The sequence below is a fragment of the Podarcis gaigeae genome, assembly GCF_964106915.1.
Source record: "Podarcis gaigeae genome assembly, chromosome: 9".
Classification (NCBI taxonomy): Eukaryota; Metazoa; Chordata; class Lepidosauria; order Squamata; family Lacertidae; genus Podarcis; species Podarcis gaigeae.
This window is the reverse complement of record NC_139685.1, coordinates 64459110-64476850: the sequence shown is the minus strand read 5'-3', so window position 1 is coordinate 64476850 and position 17741 is coordinate 64459110. Positions and strand designations below refer to the sequence as shown.

General features: G+C 45.8%; 3 protein-coding genes and 1 long non-coding RNA gene across 6 annotated transcripts in view; 1 reads left to right on the top strand and 3 right to left on the bottom strand.

Moving 5' to 3' along the window:
- Positions 1-17741, bottom strand: part of LOC310852927 — a 91864-nt gene that overhangs the window by 29756 nt on the left and 44367 nt on the right. The window contains exon 3 of the long non-coding RNA XR_014568447.1: positions 13840-13927. This is a non-coding gene — a long non-coding RNA (uncharacterized lncRNA). The remainder of the gene's footprint in view (positions 1-13839; positions 13928-17741) is intronic.
- LOC310852657 (E3 ISG15--protein ligase HERC5-like) overlaps positions 1-17741 on the top strand; it is a 35252-nt gene that overhangs the window by 9732 nt on the left and 7779 nt on the right. The window contains exons 6-16 of one of the 3 annotated variants that reach the window (XM_083756405.1): positions 109-239; positions 2009-2142; positions 2867-2940; positions 4601-4704; positions 6288-6347; positions 7404-7509; positions 8501-8684; positions 10137-10300; positions 11816-11914; positions 12254-12346; positions 12431-12535. In XM_083756405.1, coding sequence (XP_083612531.1) covers positions 109-239; positions 2009-2142; positions 2867-2940; positions 4601-4704; positions 6288-6347; positions 7404-7509; positions 8501-8684; positions 10137-10300; positions 11816-11914; positions 12254-12346; positions 12431-12535 — 1254 coding nt within the window. Of the gene's footprint in view, positions 1-108; positions 240-2008; positions 2143-2863; positions 2941-4600; positions 4705-6287; positions 6348-7403; positions 7510-8500; positions 8685-10136; positions 10301-11815; positions 11915-12253; positions 12347-12430; positions 12536-17741 lie in introns of all 3 variants that reach the window. The other 2 variants (XM_083756406.1, XM_083756404.1) reach the window with 2 other exon arrangements.
- Positions 14462-14750, bottom strand: PIGY (phosphatidylinositol glycan anchor biosynthesis class Y; the record flags this gene model as incomplete). The annotated part of the gene is made up of 1 exon (XM_083757029.1): positions 14462-14750. One exon carries the CDS (start codon positions 14748-14750, stop codon positions 14535-14537), a length of 216 nt encoding a protein of 71 aa, XP_083613155.1. The 3' UTR covers positions 14462-14534.
- Positions 14462-16635, bottom strand: PYURF (PIGY upstream open reading frame). Its single transcript, XM_083757014.1, has 2 exons — positions 16382-16635; positions 14462-14935 (listed from the first exon to the last, which is right to left on the bottom strand). Exons 1-2 carry the CDS (start codon positions 16582-16584, stop codon positions 14794-14796), a joined length of 345 nt encoding a protein of 114 aa, XP_083613140.1. The 5' UTR covers positions 16585-16635; the 3' UTR covers positions 14462-14793.

The following is a 17741-nucleotide window of genomic DNA, read 5'->3' as shown; positions in this document are numbered from 1 at the left end:
TTTCTTATCCCCAACTTTGTAAACTTGTTTATGCTGATGCATCTCACTTCTCTCTCTCTCTCTCTCTCTCTCTCTCTCTCTCTCTCTCTCTCCCCCTCTCCCACCAAGGATGGATTAGTCTGCACCTTTGGAGATGGCAGCTGTGGACAGCTTGGCCACAACTCTAGGCGCAACGAGCTGTTACCACGACTTGTAGCTGAGCTGTTTGGTGCTCGGGTGTCTCAAGTGGCCTGTGGAAGGTATGGCACATTTTATGGAGATAATGTTCTATCAGCTGTGGTCAGGCAAAGGCGTCTCTGCCTTCCAATGTTGTAAAGTGTCTTACCCGAGTTCGAATTCCTAGTCCATCATGAAGATCACTGGGTGAACCCAGGCCAACCACCTTCTTTCAGCCCAACCTACCTCTCAGGGTTGTTGTGATGAAGAGGTGGGGGGGGGGAAAGGGAGGCACAGAGAACTATGTATGCCACCTTTGAGCTCCTTTCGGGAAATGCAGGATATAAATGTAATAATAAATAATATGAATGAAAAGTATGCCAGTTTCTAAAAAGACATACCCCAGGATTCCTAGGGATCTACAAGCACCGATTCCCTGCTTACTGGGTCCACAACCAGAGGAATAAATTCTGGGCAATTCCAGGTGGGGTATTCACAAAACAGCCTATAATCCTTCTGGCCTATCTGATGCCACTGACTGATATAAATCTGTCAGGCTGTGCATATGTCACTGGCTTAAAATGCAACTAGGATGTTATTTTTCTCAATTCAAATTGAAGCTAGTTTGGGTTAGAAATGCATCAAAACACAGTATTTAATAAAAAGAAAACCTACCTAAAGAACATCGTATGCATATCACTTCCCAAACCAATGTGTGGGAGCACATTGGATGCAGAGGAAACAGGAGCGTCCACACAGCCCTAGTCTGGGTCAGTGTTGGATTTACATATAAGCTAAATAAGCTATAGCTTAGGGCCCCACTCTCTTAGGGGCCCCCCAAAAAATTAAAGGAAAAAACTCCTGGATGTACATTTTCCAAAATATAAGATAAAAAAACAAATAAACCTACATACAGCAACAGTGTTTTGTGTTGTGCAGGCTTCTGGATTAGTTGTAGTTTCTGGGTCACCTTCAAAGGTAGCCCCATGTACAGCGCATTGCAGTAGTCCAAGTGAGAGATAACTAGAGCAGTGTTTCCCAACCTTGTACCTCCAGCTGTTTTTGGACTACAATTCCCATCATCCCTTGCCACTGGTCTTGCTAGTCAGGGATGATGGGAGTTGCAGTTCAAAAACAGCTGGAGACACAAGGTTGGGAAACACTGAACTAGAGCATGCACCACTTTGGTGAGACAGTCCGCGGGCAGGTAGGGTCGCAGCCTGCGTACCAGGTGGAGCTGATAAACAGCTGCCCTGGACACAGAATTGACCTGCATGGACAGCTGTGAGTCCAAAATAACTCCCAGGCTGTGCACCTGGTACTTCAGGGGCACAGTTAGCCCATTCAGGACCAGGGAGTACTCCACACCCGCCCACCTCCTGTCCCCCCAAAACAGTACTTCTGTTTTGTCAGGATTCAACCTCAACCTGTTAGCCGCCATCCATCCTCCAACTGTCTCTAGACACTCACACAGGACCTTCACCGCCTTCACTGGTTCTGATTTGAAAGAGAGGCAGAGCTGCCTCAAAGGCTCACCCAAACTGCAGAGCACCCCTACAGATGCCAATTTGGGTTTGGCAAATTTTAAAAACAAGATACATCTGTGGGGTTTTTGAAATAGCTGGGTGGTTATCGAGGAGTGGTGGAGGAACATGAGCCATTAATTCAGGGTGGAGGAAACTCAGTCCCAAGTTTGGAGGCAGTATTCAGGGTTTGGCCCCCAATCAGGAATTGCTACCAATCTAAAATGACTGCCCCAAAGCAAAGGTAGTGGGAAAATTAAAAGCAATCGCTGGGTTCAGGTTGAGTCAGTGGCACTTCTGCACCTAATTGACTTTAATTCTGTGAACAGGTGGCATACTCTTGTCTACATCGCAGACCTGGGGGAAATCTACTCATTTGGATCTGGAGCAGAAGGGCAGCTTGGACAGGGGGCGGAATGTGACCGACTGATACCTCTTCCTATTGGCAAAGAATTCAACAGGGGTAAATCACGCTTATTGTTTCCATAAGCAGAACTTTGTGTCCTTGTGCAAATTAAGGAAATTCCAAATTTAAGAAACATCTGTAAGGTAAAGGTAAAGGAACCCCTGACCGTTAGGTCCAGTTGTGGCCGACTCTGGGGTTGCGGCGCTCATCTCGCTTTATTGGCCGAGGGAGCCGGCGTACAGCTTCCGGGTCATGTGGCCAGCATGACTAAGCCGCTTCTGGCGAACCAGAGCAGCGCATGGAAACACAGTTTACCTTGCCATAGCTCACTGTCGCCATCTAGTGTTACATTTGTATACTGCACTTTACAACACATTTAAAACGTTTTATTTGCAGCTGTATGGCTGACTCCCTAGTGGTTAACTATATGCCCATGATGTTGTACAGATACTGCAAGAAACTTGCATACATACAGAGCACTGATCCCATAATAAACAGCCACCTGGAAGCTCCTCCATCTTTTTGACTTGCATCTATAATTGTCAGTTTTAATGGGCAAGCTTTTCCTTTCTGTCAAAATGTGTTATAAATAGCTATTTATGGTGGTTCATGGTTTATATAACTAAATTTAGATGACACAGTGTGAGATCTCTCCTCACTGTACTTAGCTATGCTAGAATTCCTAGCCAAACTTCTATATACCAAGTTGCAGATGGAAGAGTTCTTAACAATAACGGATGGCTACTTGAATGGATGGCTTCTTTATGATCTGTCACAGTAGGGGACGCGTCAGAGGAGCTGGTTAAAATCATCGCTGGAGAGAACCAAAGTATTGTACTTCTTTTAAAGGAAAAGGTAAGCAAAATTTGAGGATCTCCCCTACGAAGAAAGAGAAAAAAAAAAAGAATGTTGTTCGTAATTGGAAATGCCAGAATTATGGTTGTGGTTGCTTGTGTGTAGTTACCAGAAAAAATACAAACCATCCTTTAATCTAGAGATGGGGAAGCTTTGGGTCTCCAGGTGTTGTTGGGCCTCAACTCCCATTAGTCCCATTCAGCATGGGACCAGGGAATGATGGGAGTTGTGGTCCAACAACATCTGAAGAGCTGCATGTCTCTCTCCTCTGCTTTAATCCCATCCAGTGCCAGCCTTGCCATTAGAAAAGGGGAACATTTGTCCAAGACTCCAGGCTTTGTAGGAAATGCTGCTTTGCCAGCTGTTCGCATCCAGCAGTTCGCACCCAGAGTTGTATCCAGGGTTCCAAAACATCTTACTGGTTATCCAGACAACTGGCAAATGCTGTCTCACCATGTCTTGTCCTTCATATGACAGCCCCTATTTTAATAATAGCAATAAAAGCTAAAGGGACCCCTGACCATTAGGTCCAGTCGTGGACAACTCTGGGGTTGTGGCGCTTATCTCGCCAGCATGACTAAGCCGCTTCTGGCAAACCAGAGCAGCGCACAGAAATGCCGTTTACCTTCCCGCCGGAGCGGTACCTATTTATCTACTTGCACTGGTGTGCTTTTGAACTGCTAAGTTGGCAGGAGCAGGGACTGAGCAACGGGAGCTCACCCCATCACGAGGATTCGAACTGCCAACCTTCTGATCGGCAAGCCCTAGGCTCTGTGGTTTAACCCACAGCGCCACCCACATCCAATATAATAATATATATAACATGACATGACATGACATGACATAATAATATAGCAATAACAATGTATTCTGTACAGTCAATGGTTCTATAACCTTGTTGATGTTGTTAAAGACTAACTTACTGCTTTACCGTTGATGTGAGACAGTGGGGGAACACTCAGGCACAGAAATAAACTTCTCACACACAGATGTGAGCGTGGAGAGGAGCTAAAGTTGCGTTGCTTGTCCCTGATCACACAGTTGGCAGCATCCATTACCCAAGAATGTCTTTGGCATTGATCCAACCACATTCCACATACAAAAATTCTGCAAATGCAGTATCGGAGGGAAGAATCACATTTTCCATCTGAAGCAACAATCGCATTTCCCCAGCTACTGAATATACCATAGTATACCCAGTATGAGGGAATGTAGGAAGCTCCTTTCTACAAAGCCAGGCTGTTGTTCCATCTAACTCCGTATTGTCGACAGACAGAACCACTGATAGTCGATCAGGCAAGAACCTTTTCCAGCCTTACCTGGAGTCACTAGGGATTGAACCAGGAACCATTTGCATTCAAAAACAAAACAAAACAAAAACGTGCTCTGTCACTGAGTTACTGTCCTTCCTCAAAGGAGGACAACTGCCCTAACTTTCTACAATGCAGTTTAAAGGCTAGCTTTTCACTTTGTTCTAATGCCATGATTTTTACATTATCCCGGTTGCATCGCCCACATGCAGGGAGAGACACGGACTCTCACACGTTCACCAGCCACTATTTCCTGTGGGACTCTGGCCCAATGGCAGATCACCAGAGAAGACCTCTTACTAGGCTTCTGAGAGAATTTCATGGGGGTTTTTTTGTCTTATTTCGCACAGAAGTCATACGCAAATTTAAACCGAACGATTGCCAGAGTGGAGGAGGAAAAGACAGATAAGTGGGTTTCTAATTCAGATCCCAATTGCTGGCAGACTATGAAACAGTAAGTAAATACACACACACACACACACACACACACACACACAAACACACACACACACACACCACTATGCAGCAAGTGCAGGAACCTAGCCATTGTTAACTTTTAAAAGATTCGTTCGAAGTGTGCCTCGGTCTCATTTTAAACTTTGTGGGGTTAGCCTTAAAAATCCCAATTTAAAAGGCAGGTTTTATGCACTATATCATCATTGCACAATGCCCTGGGGTGAAGGATGTAGTCTTTCGGGGCAACTTCCCGACAGTTGCTGTTTTGTGGGTGGTTTGATCACAATGAAAGTGGACTCAGCGCTTCTGCACAACAAACCCATTTTCTCAAAAAGCAAACAGACCTTTGGCAGTAAAGAAAGTGATGGGAAATGCCGTGGAAAGTGTGGTAACTGTTGTCAGATAATCTCCCTGCATGTTTATGCTGCTGTGGCGCCTCTCCCACCATTTTGAAAATTACAGCATTGTATTTCAGGCTTGATTATTGTAACTTGCTCTACGCGGGGCTGCCCTTGAAGCTGACCCAGAAACTCCAGCGGGTGCAGAATGCCGCGGTGAGGCTCCTTATGAGGTTCTTGCCGCAGGATCACATTCATCCAGTGCTTTACCAACTGCGCTGGTTCCCAGTGGAGTACAGGGTCAGGTTTAAGGTGCTGGTTTTGACCTTTAAAGCCCTATGCGGCCTAGGACCCACGTACCTACGGGACCGCTTCTCCTGGTATGCCCCGCGGAGGACCTTAAGGTCCATAAATAACAACATTTTGGAGGTCCCAGGTCGCAAGGTGGTTAGATTGGTCTCTACTGGAGAGCCAGTGTGGTGTAGTGGTTAAGAGCGGTAGTCTCGTAATCTGGGGAACCGGGTTCGTGTCGCCACTCCTCCACATGTAGCTGCTGGGTGACCTTGGACCAGTCACACTTCTCTGAAGTCTCTCAGCCTCACTCACCTCACAGAGTGTTTGTTGTGGGGGAGGAAGGGAAAGGAGAATGTTAGCCGCTTTGAGACTCCTTCGGGTAGTGATAAAGCAGGATATCAAATCCAAACTCTTCTTCTTCTACTACTAGGGCCAGGGCCTTTTCAGTACTGGCCCCGACTTGGTGGAATGCTCTGTCACAAGAGACTAGGGCCCTGCGGGACTTGACATCTTTCCGCAGGGCCTGCAAGACACGAGCTGTTCCGCCTGGCCTTTGGTTTGGACTCAGTCTGACTCTTATGTTTCCCTCCCCTTATGGTTTTGATCTATGGGCTACTTTTAAAATGAGGCTGCATTTTAAATTGCGTTTTAACCTGTATTTTAAATTGGTAGTTTTTTTTCCTATTATGTTTTTACTGTAATTTTACTGGTGTTAGCCACCCTGAGCCCAGCTCTGGCCAGGGAGGGCAAGGTATAAATAAAATCATCATCATTATCATCATCATCACTATAGCTGGGGGAGAGAGGGTGAATCCTTGTCCTGCAAAGAGGGACTCGTCAGGAAGTTTAAAGCTTAAATCAGATGTCCTTTGTCCAGTTGTACCTCTGTTGAGAGTCAGTTTCTCAAAGCAAAGTCTGAAAGATCACTTTCTTCCTTTCCAACAAACAGGGATATAAAGTTGATCTTCTCCTCAGCAGCTTGCATCAACGGAAGCTTCGAGGAAAAGAGGTAAACAGAACTCATTTGAGGACCAGTCGTAAGGACACAAGAAGAGCTTGCTGGATGAGGCCAATGGGCCATCTAGTCTAGCATTTCGTTCTCTCCGCGGCTACCCAGATTCCTGTGGGAGGCCTGAAACCAGGACCCAAGGGCAACAGCACTTTCCCCGCTTGTGATTCCTGTTGGTGGCGAGGAAAAATAAAATAGGTCTGAAAGTAAAATTTCTGGATGCCAAGATTCATGTTTGGGGCAAGTACTCTGGTGAGAGAACCCCAGCAGAGATTTAAAAATCGCAAAATATGCAGCCAAGTAAAGTTTGGAAATATACGCTGTTAGACATTTAAAAGATGCTCTTGTGAGTTCCAAAACGTCCCTCTTACCTTAGCATAGAAAAAGACCACACATTTGGTAAGCTTAAAATGGTGTACTTACAAACTCCCCAAAGGTCAGATTCATGTGATTTTCCATACAGCATTCAGAAAAGGTTGCACAGGCAGGAAAACTGAGCTTAGTTACACTGGTGAAAGTTCCTAATTTATTGGTATAGGAATTGGAAAAATAGCTTGTGAGAGCCGTGGAGTCTGAGCTCCGGCCAACCAGCTCAACCTTCTTTACATGCTGAGCTTCTTTGGTAGACTGAAGGGGATTACCTTCCTCCCAAGGAGAGGGGGAGTGACCTAACTAAGCCTGGTAGGACAGCTTACTCTATGGCATTAACCCCTTCATGCATTAATTCAACTTAAGCATGTTGGTTATAGGAGGTTGGTTATTTGACAGTTCTCAGCAATTGGCATTCAGGGGCTTACTGCCATCAACAGTGAAGGTAGAACATAGAAATTATAGCTAGTAGCCATCAATATTCCTCTCCTCCATGAATTGTGTCTAATCCTCTTTTAAAGCCACCTACATCCAAACTTATAAACTAGGGAGAATGTGCTGAACACAAAGCTAACTAGAGCCCCTTTCAGATATTCACACCCACATATAGCTGAAAGTTTACGCAGTTTGCACATTTACACAAACAAGGGAAGGGATTGGGATTGTGATCTGCCTGTTTCTTTCTAGCAGAGCGAAACATTTCAGGACACCTCAGGAGGTTGCGGCTGTGGACATGTCCGCTGTGTTACTTTTCCATGAGAAGATTTCTACTAAGCCTAAAGTCTTCACAGCGGTAAGATACGGAATGCAGAGGCAAACAGTGTTTCTTGATTTTTATCCAAAGGCAGTAGTTTCCAAAGAAATAATGTAAGAGCAGACAAGCCTACTTATGACTGTTACAAGGAAACCACTATTACCAAGGTTTTCACAACAATTTCAGCATGTAGGATAGTATTGGTTTAGTTCTAGGACAGCCTTCTCCAGGCTGGTGCTTCCAGATGTTTTAGAATATGACTCCCATGGGCCCAGCCAGCATGGCCAGTGGTCTGGGATGATGGGAATTGCAGCCTGGCAACATCCTGAGGGCACCATGTTGGGGAAGCTTGTCTAGGACTGGGATAGCCAACATGGAGAAAAGTAATGGTAAGAGCTGGGGCCAAATATCCGTTAAATGCAAAAAGTACTCTCTCCAACAATTTTGTGTAAGCTTACATTTATAGAAGGTACACACAGTGATAATTCACAGCAGCAGTAGTTGGTGGCAGCCAGCAGACTCATCCTAGCTTTGCTGTGTTAATACACCTGCATTGGGACAAGAAACCATTGTCTCCATCCAACCCTAAACTAATAGAATTGAACTTCTTGATGGGTTCCAGGTCTCCCTTTGAAATCCCTTTGGTGAAGAATGTCATCTTTCAGGCTGGCTGCAGAATGACCTGGGAAAGCAAAATATCCCTTTGCTGGTTTCTGAGTTTTGCTGTTTATTGGGCTAAAGTGACTGAAGACTATGACATGGAGCCATAGAATTGTAGAGTTGGACCCCATGCAATGCAGGAATATGTAGCTGTCCCATATGGGGATCAAACCTGCAACCTTGGCATTATCAGCACCGTGTTCTAACCAACTGAGCTATCCAGCTGGAATGGTGCACCAAAGACTTCTGGGTCTACCTCTGGTAGTTTATGCTGAAGCAAAATGAAGTTTGTTTCCTTCATTCTGTTGAACTAAACTTACTACAAGAAAGTAAGCGTTTAACTTTTATATTCTTCCTTCATCTCTTCAAGGTGATCAATGCCCTAAAGATACTCCTGCAGTCTGTCCTTGACTTCCCTGGCTCTCCTGAAGCGCTCAGAGTCTTCCTCATTGTGCCCGTACTCTTACGGAGGCAGGACAGCCAGTCAGACCATCTCCTCCTTGAACTGGCACAAGCCATATGGTTTCGCCAACAGAAAGAGAAGCAATTGCTTGGTGAGGCGGGTTCACTAAGCTTGGTAACTTCGCTTCATTCCAGAGGTGGGGAGCATGTTGATGGGCCACACCTCCCATCAGCCCCAGTCAGGCCAGTGCTCAGGGATGCTTGGGGCTACAATTCAACAACATCTGGAGGCTACAGGTTCTCCATCCCTGTTCTAAACGCATTCTGAAAGGGTCTTGAGTAAGTGGGCTTCTGGAAGTTGAGGACTGAGCAGCGCCCAATCTGAAGCTTCAGCGTTGCCCCTGTAGAACTCAGCTGGGATGCAGACAGAACCAAAAGAAGTTGGCTCTGGTTCCAACTACTGTTTGGGCGCCCTGCCAGTCCCAACGGGCACCAGCCTCCAGTAAGTACCTCTCCAGAGATCTTTTGGGGAGGTCTTGCTTGTGGCTCCACCAGTGGGCATGACCTATTGCGTAGGCAGGGCCTTCTCTGTGGCATCACCCCGTTTGTGGAATTCCCTCCCTGTGGAACTACATGCCCTCCCGATGCCCTATGTATTGTGCATTCGTGATGCTGTCAGGGAGGTCATACACAGGCCTACTTTCAATGCCGTTCATGCCTGTGAAGGTTTCAGAATGGCCATGTGGCTTCATTTCCCATCAGTGCAGATGCCCTGTAATTTTCTGTTAAAATCCTTTAACTTTTTCAAACCACAAGTGGTTTATTTTTTTCTACTGCTTTTGCTGTTCTGTAACCTCTCCAGAGATGGGACGCGGGTGCCGCTGTGGGTTAAACCACAGAGCCTAGGACTTGCTGATCAGAAGGTCGGCAGTTCGAATCCCCGTGATGGGGTGAGCTCCCGTTGCTCGGTCCCTTCTCCTGCCAACCTAGCAGTTCAAAAGCACATCAAAGTGCAAGTAGATAAATAGGTACCGCTCCAGTGGGAAGGTAAAACGGCATTTCTGTGCGCTGCTCTGGTTCACCAGAAGCGGTTTAGTCATGCTGGCCACATGACCCGGAAGCTGTACGCCGGCTCCCTCGGCCAGTAAAGCGAGATGAGCTCCGCAACCCCAGAGTCGGCCACGACTGGACCTAATGGTCATGGGTCCCTTTACCTTTTAACCTCTCCAGACAGCAGTAATGTGCTAGCATTGTGGGAACACCTCAGAACAAGCTAAAGCAGAATAAATTTACCACTAATGTGTTATCATCATGCATTGGTCTGGGGAGGCCCAATACTTGTCCCTTTCCATGGTTTGGTATCGTCTAAAGACACCCCTGTTCTGTCTTTCAGGGGTCTGAAGGGAATTCTGTGCCTTTTTATAGTTTAGGGGTTTTTTGTCTGCTGCATCATGGAAGTGATTCGGTTGTTGTTTTAAGCAGGTGGTTTTTTGTTTTTTGTTTTAGATTTATTGTTGTATTTAGGCATTTGACTGTGCTGTAAACCACACTGGGAGGAAGGGTAGTCTAGGAATTAAATAAGACAAAAGTTTATTTCTTTACAGAATCTTTGTGGGCCAACCTAGAAACTGCCTTCTTCAAGGATCTGGTGAGCATTTATCAGAGGCTTGCCACTGCCAAGCTGTCTTCTCTCATTGAACATACAAGATATCCCGAGGAAACACGCCAAGTTGTTTTGCTTCTCCATGTCCTCCGAATGCTTTATGAGGTAGGGAAGCGCTTGAAATGAAGGCGTGAGGCATCACATGCGAGATCTAACTGGTGAAGGGACTAGCTGTAAATGTAAACCAGGGAACCAGGTAGAGGGCCTTCTCGGTAGTGGCACCCACCCTGTGGAACGCCCTCCCATCAGATGCCAAAGAAATAAACAACTATCTGACTTTTAGAAGACATCTGAAGGCAGCCCTGTTTAGGGAAGCTTTTTTAATATTTGATGAATTACTGTATTTTAATGTTTCACTGAAAGCCGCCCAGAGTGGCTGGGGAAACCCAGCCAGATGGGCGGGGTATAAATAATAAATTATTATTATTACATTATATTATTATAAACCATGTAAATGGTCCCAGTGTCAGTCCCCAGCATCTCTAGGTGGAGTTGGGGCGATCCTGTCTGGAATTGTGGATCCTGCCTGCTGGGCAATGTTGAAGCAAACAGAGCTAGTCTCGAGTATACACACTGTTGCCTAAACAAAATAAAAAAATTCCTTCCAGTAGCACCTTAAAGACCAACTAAGTTAGTTCTTGGTATGAGCTTTCATGTGCATGCACACTTCTTCAGATACACTGAAACAGAAGTCACCAGACCCTTCTATATAGTGAGAAGGTGGGGAGGGGTATTACTCAGAAGGGTGGTGGGATTGGGTGATTGGCAGATAGCTGTGATGAGCCTGTTGCCTAAACACCGTAAATTGATGGGCCATTCGCTTGGCACCTCACTGTTCTTTCTCTTCCCCATGGTGGAAGCAGAGGAGGCCGAGGACCACATCCTGAATCTCTATGGCATACCCCTCCATTAGGCAGTATAGCAGCAAAGTCTTTAACTTTCCTACTAATAGACACACTGTGGCATGTCTAGAACAGTCTACGTCTTTAAAAAGCCAAGAGGATCTTGCTCAGAATAGCTTCTGCATGGTGGTTACTCCATTCAGTAACCAGCTGCTACCAGGAAGTCTTGAGGTGGGGCAGAAACTTCATCCACCACCTTGGAAATGTGAAATCTGAATTCAGCAGGGGAATCCCTGCTCAGGGTGTGAGAATCTACTGCTTTTGGGGGGTACATTGGTTGGACTTGGAACTAATGTCTTCTCAATAGCTGCACCAACTCTTTGAAACTCCCTACAAAGCTCACCTTACTACAGTGGTACCTCGGGTTGCAGACGCTTCAGGTTACGGACGCTTCAGGTTACAGACTCCGCTAACCCAGAAATAGTACCTCGGGTTAAGAACTTTGCTTCAGGATGAGAACAGAAATTGTGCTGCAGCGGCGGGAGGCCCCATTAGCTAAAGTGGTGCTTCAGGTTAAGAACAGTTTCAGGTTAAAAACTGACCTCCAGAACGAATTAAGTTCTTAACCCAAGGTACCACTGTACATCCATGTATTTCCTATATTCTTAGGAGTTGGTTAGCTGGTTTTATTTTTGTATTAGTTGAAGCTACTAAGTTATGATGTCTTTCTTTTGTAATTGGCTAATTTTGGTTTTTAACCCTACATTTACAAATGCAGGTAAATTGTAGAAGAAGCTTCAGAATCCAGGAAAGCAACTTCCACATCCCTGAAATGATAAAAAAGCTGGCTTTTCCAGATATTCTTAAAGGAGCTGAGGTAGTTTAACATTCAAGTGTTATGTTACTCTTGCCATCTCGAAGTTGTTTTCCAGTGTATAGAAAAAAGAAAAGAAAGTCTCTCTCTCTCTTTCTGGATAAACCTAACTTCCTTTACATCCTCACTAGGAAGTTATATTTTTTTTAAAATCAGTAATTGGCAGATGCTTTTTTTGAGAAGGGCAAAAATGAAAGTGCTAATTTTACATTTGGAACAAAATGTATTTAATCTTCACAGAGCATCTGAATGGAGCCATGTTTCCATATTCTCCCCTTTCTTCATACTGATTTTTAAATACTTTTATCTTATGTTGTAAATTACTTCTCTGTGTCATTTCAGTTGCTCAGAGAACTCTTCAAGTTCCCTTTTATCTTTGAGATGGAAGTTAAGGTTTTTCTGCATCAAGCAACATGCAACACTCTAAAGATGATGGTATGTATACCCCAAAAATATTACATAGCATGTAGGGTCGCAAAACACTAACAACTAGTAACACCAACGTTTGTATCCTCATAGGCAAATTTTGGCATGACCAGTGAACTACTTGTAAGGAGACAACATCTGGTACAGGATACCTGGCAGAGTTTAAGAAATGAATACAGAAATCACCAAGCCCTTAGGGTAAGAAACCAAATTTCATACCTATACTCATGACTGTGGAACATTCATTTAGGTGCATTGTATTTATGATCAAAAGACTGCATACATATTCCCAGATTTTTAGAGGTGAGATCCATGTGGACAATACACTCGCACCTTGTTGGGTCACTAAGCTACTTCTATGGGAACAGAACAGTGGACTTTAGCCAACAGGTATAAAGAAGCATTGCAATTTCATCATAGAATATGCACAAGTGATCACTAAGAAAACTGAATTGTTAGTACACATGAATCCAACTCCTCGAAGGATTCCATCAATGGTGTCTCTGAAAAATTTTACACACCACTTGGGAAGACAGGTGAACTAATATCAGTGTAATGGAAGAAGCAAAGATCACCAGTGTTGAAGTAATGATTCTTCAACATCAACTTCGTTGGACTGGTCATGTTGTGCGGATGCCTGATGGTTGTCTTCCAAAGCAACTACTCTATTCCAAACTTAAAAATGGAAAGTGTAATGCTGGTGGTCAAAAAAAGAGGTTTAAAGACTGCCTCAAGGCAAATCTAAAAAAATGTAGTATACACTGACAACTGGGAAATACTGGCCTGCAAGCGCTCCAGTTGGAGAACAGCCTTTACCAAAGGTAGACACTTTGCAGACACTCAAACTCAGGACGCAAGGGAGAAACGTGCTAAGAAGAAGGCACGCTTGGCAAATCCACACCGTGATCAACTACCGCCCAGAAACCAATGTCCCTACTGTGGAAGGACGTGTGGATCCAGAATTGGCCTCGTGTCTATGGAAGACAATCTTACTCGGCTACGAGTGATTGCCAAAGAAGAAGATACATGAATAGAATAAAAAGACAGGCAGCCTTCTTTAAAGCAAACTCAAAGTACAATACTAAGCAGTGCATTTGTTTTCACGGGTACTTTACCTGCCATTCAATGTCATTTTAATCTACACTAGCTAAGGTGTCAGAATCTCAATTCTGCTGCATGCGTGAATCCAAAGATGTACGTGTGACAACAGCGCAGCTTTTCAGAGTGAGAGAAACCCCGAGCCTTAGCTATTATCACCATGTTTACTATTGGATAGTCAATAACCTGAGAATTCAAAAGTCAGCACACCTGGAGCCATCTCTTACAGTATCTAATTCCTGTATGCAAGACCCTTCTGCCACAGAAATATTTTGCATCTAGAGCACACTCTAGGCCAGGCTTCCTCAAACCTGGCCCTCCAGATGTTTTGAGACTACAATTCCCATCATCCCTGACCACTGGTCCTGCTAGCTGGGGATCATGGGAGTTGTAGGCCTAAAAACATCTGGAGGGCCAAGTTTGAGGAAGCCTGCTGTAGGCAATGCACTGCTTGTCAGCATTACGTAACATGTGAACATTATACAGTGGTACCTCGGGTTAGGTACTTACCGTAATTCGTTCCAGAGGTCCGTTCTTAACCTGAAACTGTTCTTAACCTGAAGCACCACGTTAGCTAATGGGGCCTCCTGCTGCTGCTGCCGCCGCACCGCTGGAGCACGATTTCTGTTCTCATCCTGAAGCGAAGTTCTTAACCTGAGGCACTATTTCTGGGTTAGCGGAGTCTGTAACCTGAAGCGTATGTAACCTGAAGCGTATGTAACCTGAGGTACCACTGTACAGCTCTGCAAAGAGCTCCCCCCCCCCCCCAGGGACCAGAAAGGATGCAAGACTGCATCTCCTGTCACCCCATTCACACAAGCCGACCCCTACAGCAGCTGTCCTCTTGTGAATGTCAGTAAGGAAATGAAGAATGCATGAGATGCTGTTGACACAAGGATCACCTGCCTCGCTCCCTTAATCGGCTAACTTAGTGTGCAATGTTCTAACAGGCATTTAAACCTTATCCAAGCAAGCTTAGCACACACTGCTCCTAGCTGAGCCTTGAGACAAAACATTAGCCGTGGATAAAGAAAGCCAAAACTACATTCTTTATTCGACACCCGCTCCCAAAGAGACACGCCGCACTTCTGAGCCTAACCTAGTTGTGGCGGAAGAGTTTAAGGCCCATCCAGGTCCAAAGGTGGAAGAACACATAAACTGGGATGGTAACCGGAAGGAGAAGGCTGTAGAAACACAAGCTGCTTGTGCTAGTGCAGCCCTGGGGAAAGTTTTCGTCCACGCTGGCTGAGTAAAACAGACCTGCCAAAGACAAGAGTGGGACGAGCACGGTCATCGTAGGGAGCGACAGGAACATTCTTCTTCCGCTTGCGCTCGTCTTTACGTTCAAAGATAATTGTCTAGGTCTGCCCAGGCTCCTCTTCCTGCTTCTCTTTGCCAATCATCCTTGCAGCCTGGGGTATCATATTAGGAATGCCATCAGTGATGGGGTAGGCAATACCCAGTTCTTCATTAATTAGTTCATTGGTGGATTCTTTGTACCTAGTAAATATAAGCAAACACTGCATAGGTCAGACTTACTGCTTTCACTGGTGTAAAGTATATTATTATTATTTACAGAAAGGCGAACTTAAAACCAAAACTAAAAACGAGTAAAAACAACCTAAAATGCTCACCAATTATATATTTCTATCTCTATCTATCTATCTATCTATCCAGACATATATATAGATATAGATGTGAGAATGATCCAACACAACTCCATCCCACTAAAATATAACCAGAAAATTAAGGTCCCAAAGCTTGGGTGAATAAAAACATTTTTGCCTGGTGCCTAAAAACTGGTAAAGGTAAAGGGACCCCTGACCATTAGGTCCAGTCGTGGACGACTCTGGGCTTGCGGCGCTCATCTCGCTTTATTGGCCGAGGTAGCCGGCGTACAGCTTCCGGGTCATGTGGCCAGCATGACTAAGCCGCTTCTGGCGAACCAGAGCAGTGCACGGAAACGCCGTTTACCTTCCCGGCGGAGCAGTACCTATTTATCTACTTGCACTTCGTGAACTGCTAGGCTGGCAGGAGCAGGGACCGAGCAACGGGAGCTCACCCCGTCACGGGGATTCGAACCAGTGACCTTCTGATTGGCAAGTCCTAGACTCTGTGGTGTAGACCACAGCGCCACCCGTGTCCCTCCTAAAAACAGATAGTAATGGCAAATGCTAATACTGTAGAAAGAACGCATAATGGGTAACTCATTATTCCGATATGTTATGGTTATCGTGTTTGGTAAGCCAGCGGCTTACAATTTCACACCTTATAAGAACATTTTCGGCATTGGTGCAGGAGGTTTGCTGCACTTTCAGAAAGATGCAGGTCAGATCAGTTGGGCCTCCCTGTTGCCATGCGAATGTTCTAGAATAGGCATGTCACCATCAGTGGTGTCACACTGCAGAGAATTAAGTTACCTCTCAGGAAACCTTACCCTTCCCTTTACTGATCTTGTCCTAAAGGAATTCCTGAGAAGCTCCTGACCTTAGAAAAACTATTCTCTCTTGGCCCCAGTTCTCCACCTGCAGTATGGAGATGATAACGCCGGCCTACCTACCTTACAGGGCTGTTGTAAGGACTTGCAGCAAGATGGCGTCTGTGAAACGCCACGACCTTTCTAAAGTGCCATATCCTAACCTGGCATTGCATTGCATTTGCATTAAGCCAAAGGCGCGCCAGAAATTTATACCAAGAAACAGGACTTTTTGCAGAAACCGATGAAGGGCGGCCTATTAAATCTAATAAATAAGAAAGCAATAAAAGGAGGCGAGGGCAAGGTAGGAGGCACATTCGGAAAGGGAAGGACGCAAGCGGAGAAGGGCAGCTGTAGGCGACACGGGTTTAAAATTTAAGCGTGGGACCCGGGTTGCAAGAACGTCTGGAAGCAGAATGACAAAGGCCTTTGCAAAGGTGTAGAAATCAACGCAAGGGCAGCCGGCTAACCTGAGCGGCTTCTTGGACAAGGGGCACGCGAGGATCTCCAGCAGTCCGGGGTCGAAGGGCGGGCGCTGCTGTCCTTGGGCGCCGCCCGCCTTGTCCTCGCTCTCGGCCGCGGAGCACCGCGCGCGCCGGGCCGCTGCCGCTCTCGCCGCCTGCCCCCAGCGCGGAAGGCGAGTCAGGAGCCGGAGCCCGGGCAGGGCTTGCATGATCTGCAGCTGCGCTTCCGTCTCTGCAGCGCCGAGGCCAGCCAGGAAGGGAATCCGGCTTGGGCAGGATCGTTTCCTGGGTCAGGCGATCGCTGCTGCTGTTGTCACATAGAGAGAGAGAGGGAGTCTGCGTAGTAGGTTCCTCGTAGTCGATCGCTCAGCTGCTAGGTGGTGCTGAAGGACTGCATACGCTGCATAAGCTGTGGAAACTTTTGTAGAGGACGCGCTTCGGAGGAAAACGCTGGGCATTTGTGCATTTACTTGCAAGGAAGCTTCGTTGACTTGGAGTAAGATGCACGCAGGGGATCGTGGCTGCTGCATTTGTGCGTTTACTTGCAAGGAAGCTTCGTTGACTTGGAGTAAGATGCAGGCAGGGGATCGTGGCTGCTGCAAATCCCAATGCGGGCTTGCTTTTCAGGAAGCCTCTTGAAACCTCCTGGAACTTCTGAGTAAACGTGCATGCATTCGACTGGGGCTCCGCCGCTGCAATCCTGTGCATAAACGTGGCAGATCCTAGGCATGTTCCTTCCAAAGTTTGCCCCACTGATTTAAATGGGACTTTCTCCCAGATGTGCAGGGCATTGCAACCATACTTCAAAATGAATGAAGAGAGGGGGACTTCTTATTTCTGGGTAAACAAACATAGGCTCAGATCCTTAATACGTGAGTAGCTACAGGCAAGGATTGCAGCTTTACATGGGAGCAAGTCCTTCTGATATGAGTGGGCTTATTCTGAGTAAACCTTTGTACGATCAGATAGCACAGTTTATGCAAAATCGATTTAATCCATGGATGGGGAAGTAGTGTCCCTCCAGATGTGGTTGGATCCCAATTCACATCAGCCATAGCTTGCAAGGTCATTGGTTTGGATTATGGGAATTTTTGGAGCCATGCTTTCCGCATCCCTGAAATCAGTCAAGCCTCTTCCGATTTCAGCTGGCTTAACGGGAGTCACAACAATTTTACTTCTGCGCAGTGCTCTTGCACCCCACTCTGTCACAGGAGGCGCAGCTAATTGGTAAAAAAAAAAAAAAATGTTTTTACCAAGTTATTTTGCTAAGATGGCTGCAGCCATTCCTGGATTGAGAAAGCTGGACCACCATTGTCCATGCATTGGTCACCTCAAAGTTTGGTTACTCTGTAAGACACTCTGTGCA

Excerpts from the sequence above, each read along its gene's own strand:
- PYURF (XM_083757014.1), bottom strand. The coding sequence starts at position 16,584 with ATGCAAGCCCTGCCCGGGCTCCGGCTCCTGACTCGCCTTCCGCGCTGG. Across the intron at positions 14,936-16,381 it reads TTGTCCAAGAAGCCGCTCAG|GTACAAAGAATCCACCAATG; the intron begins GTTAGCCGGCTG and ends TATATTTACTAG.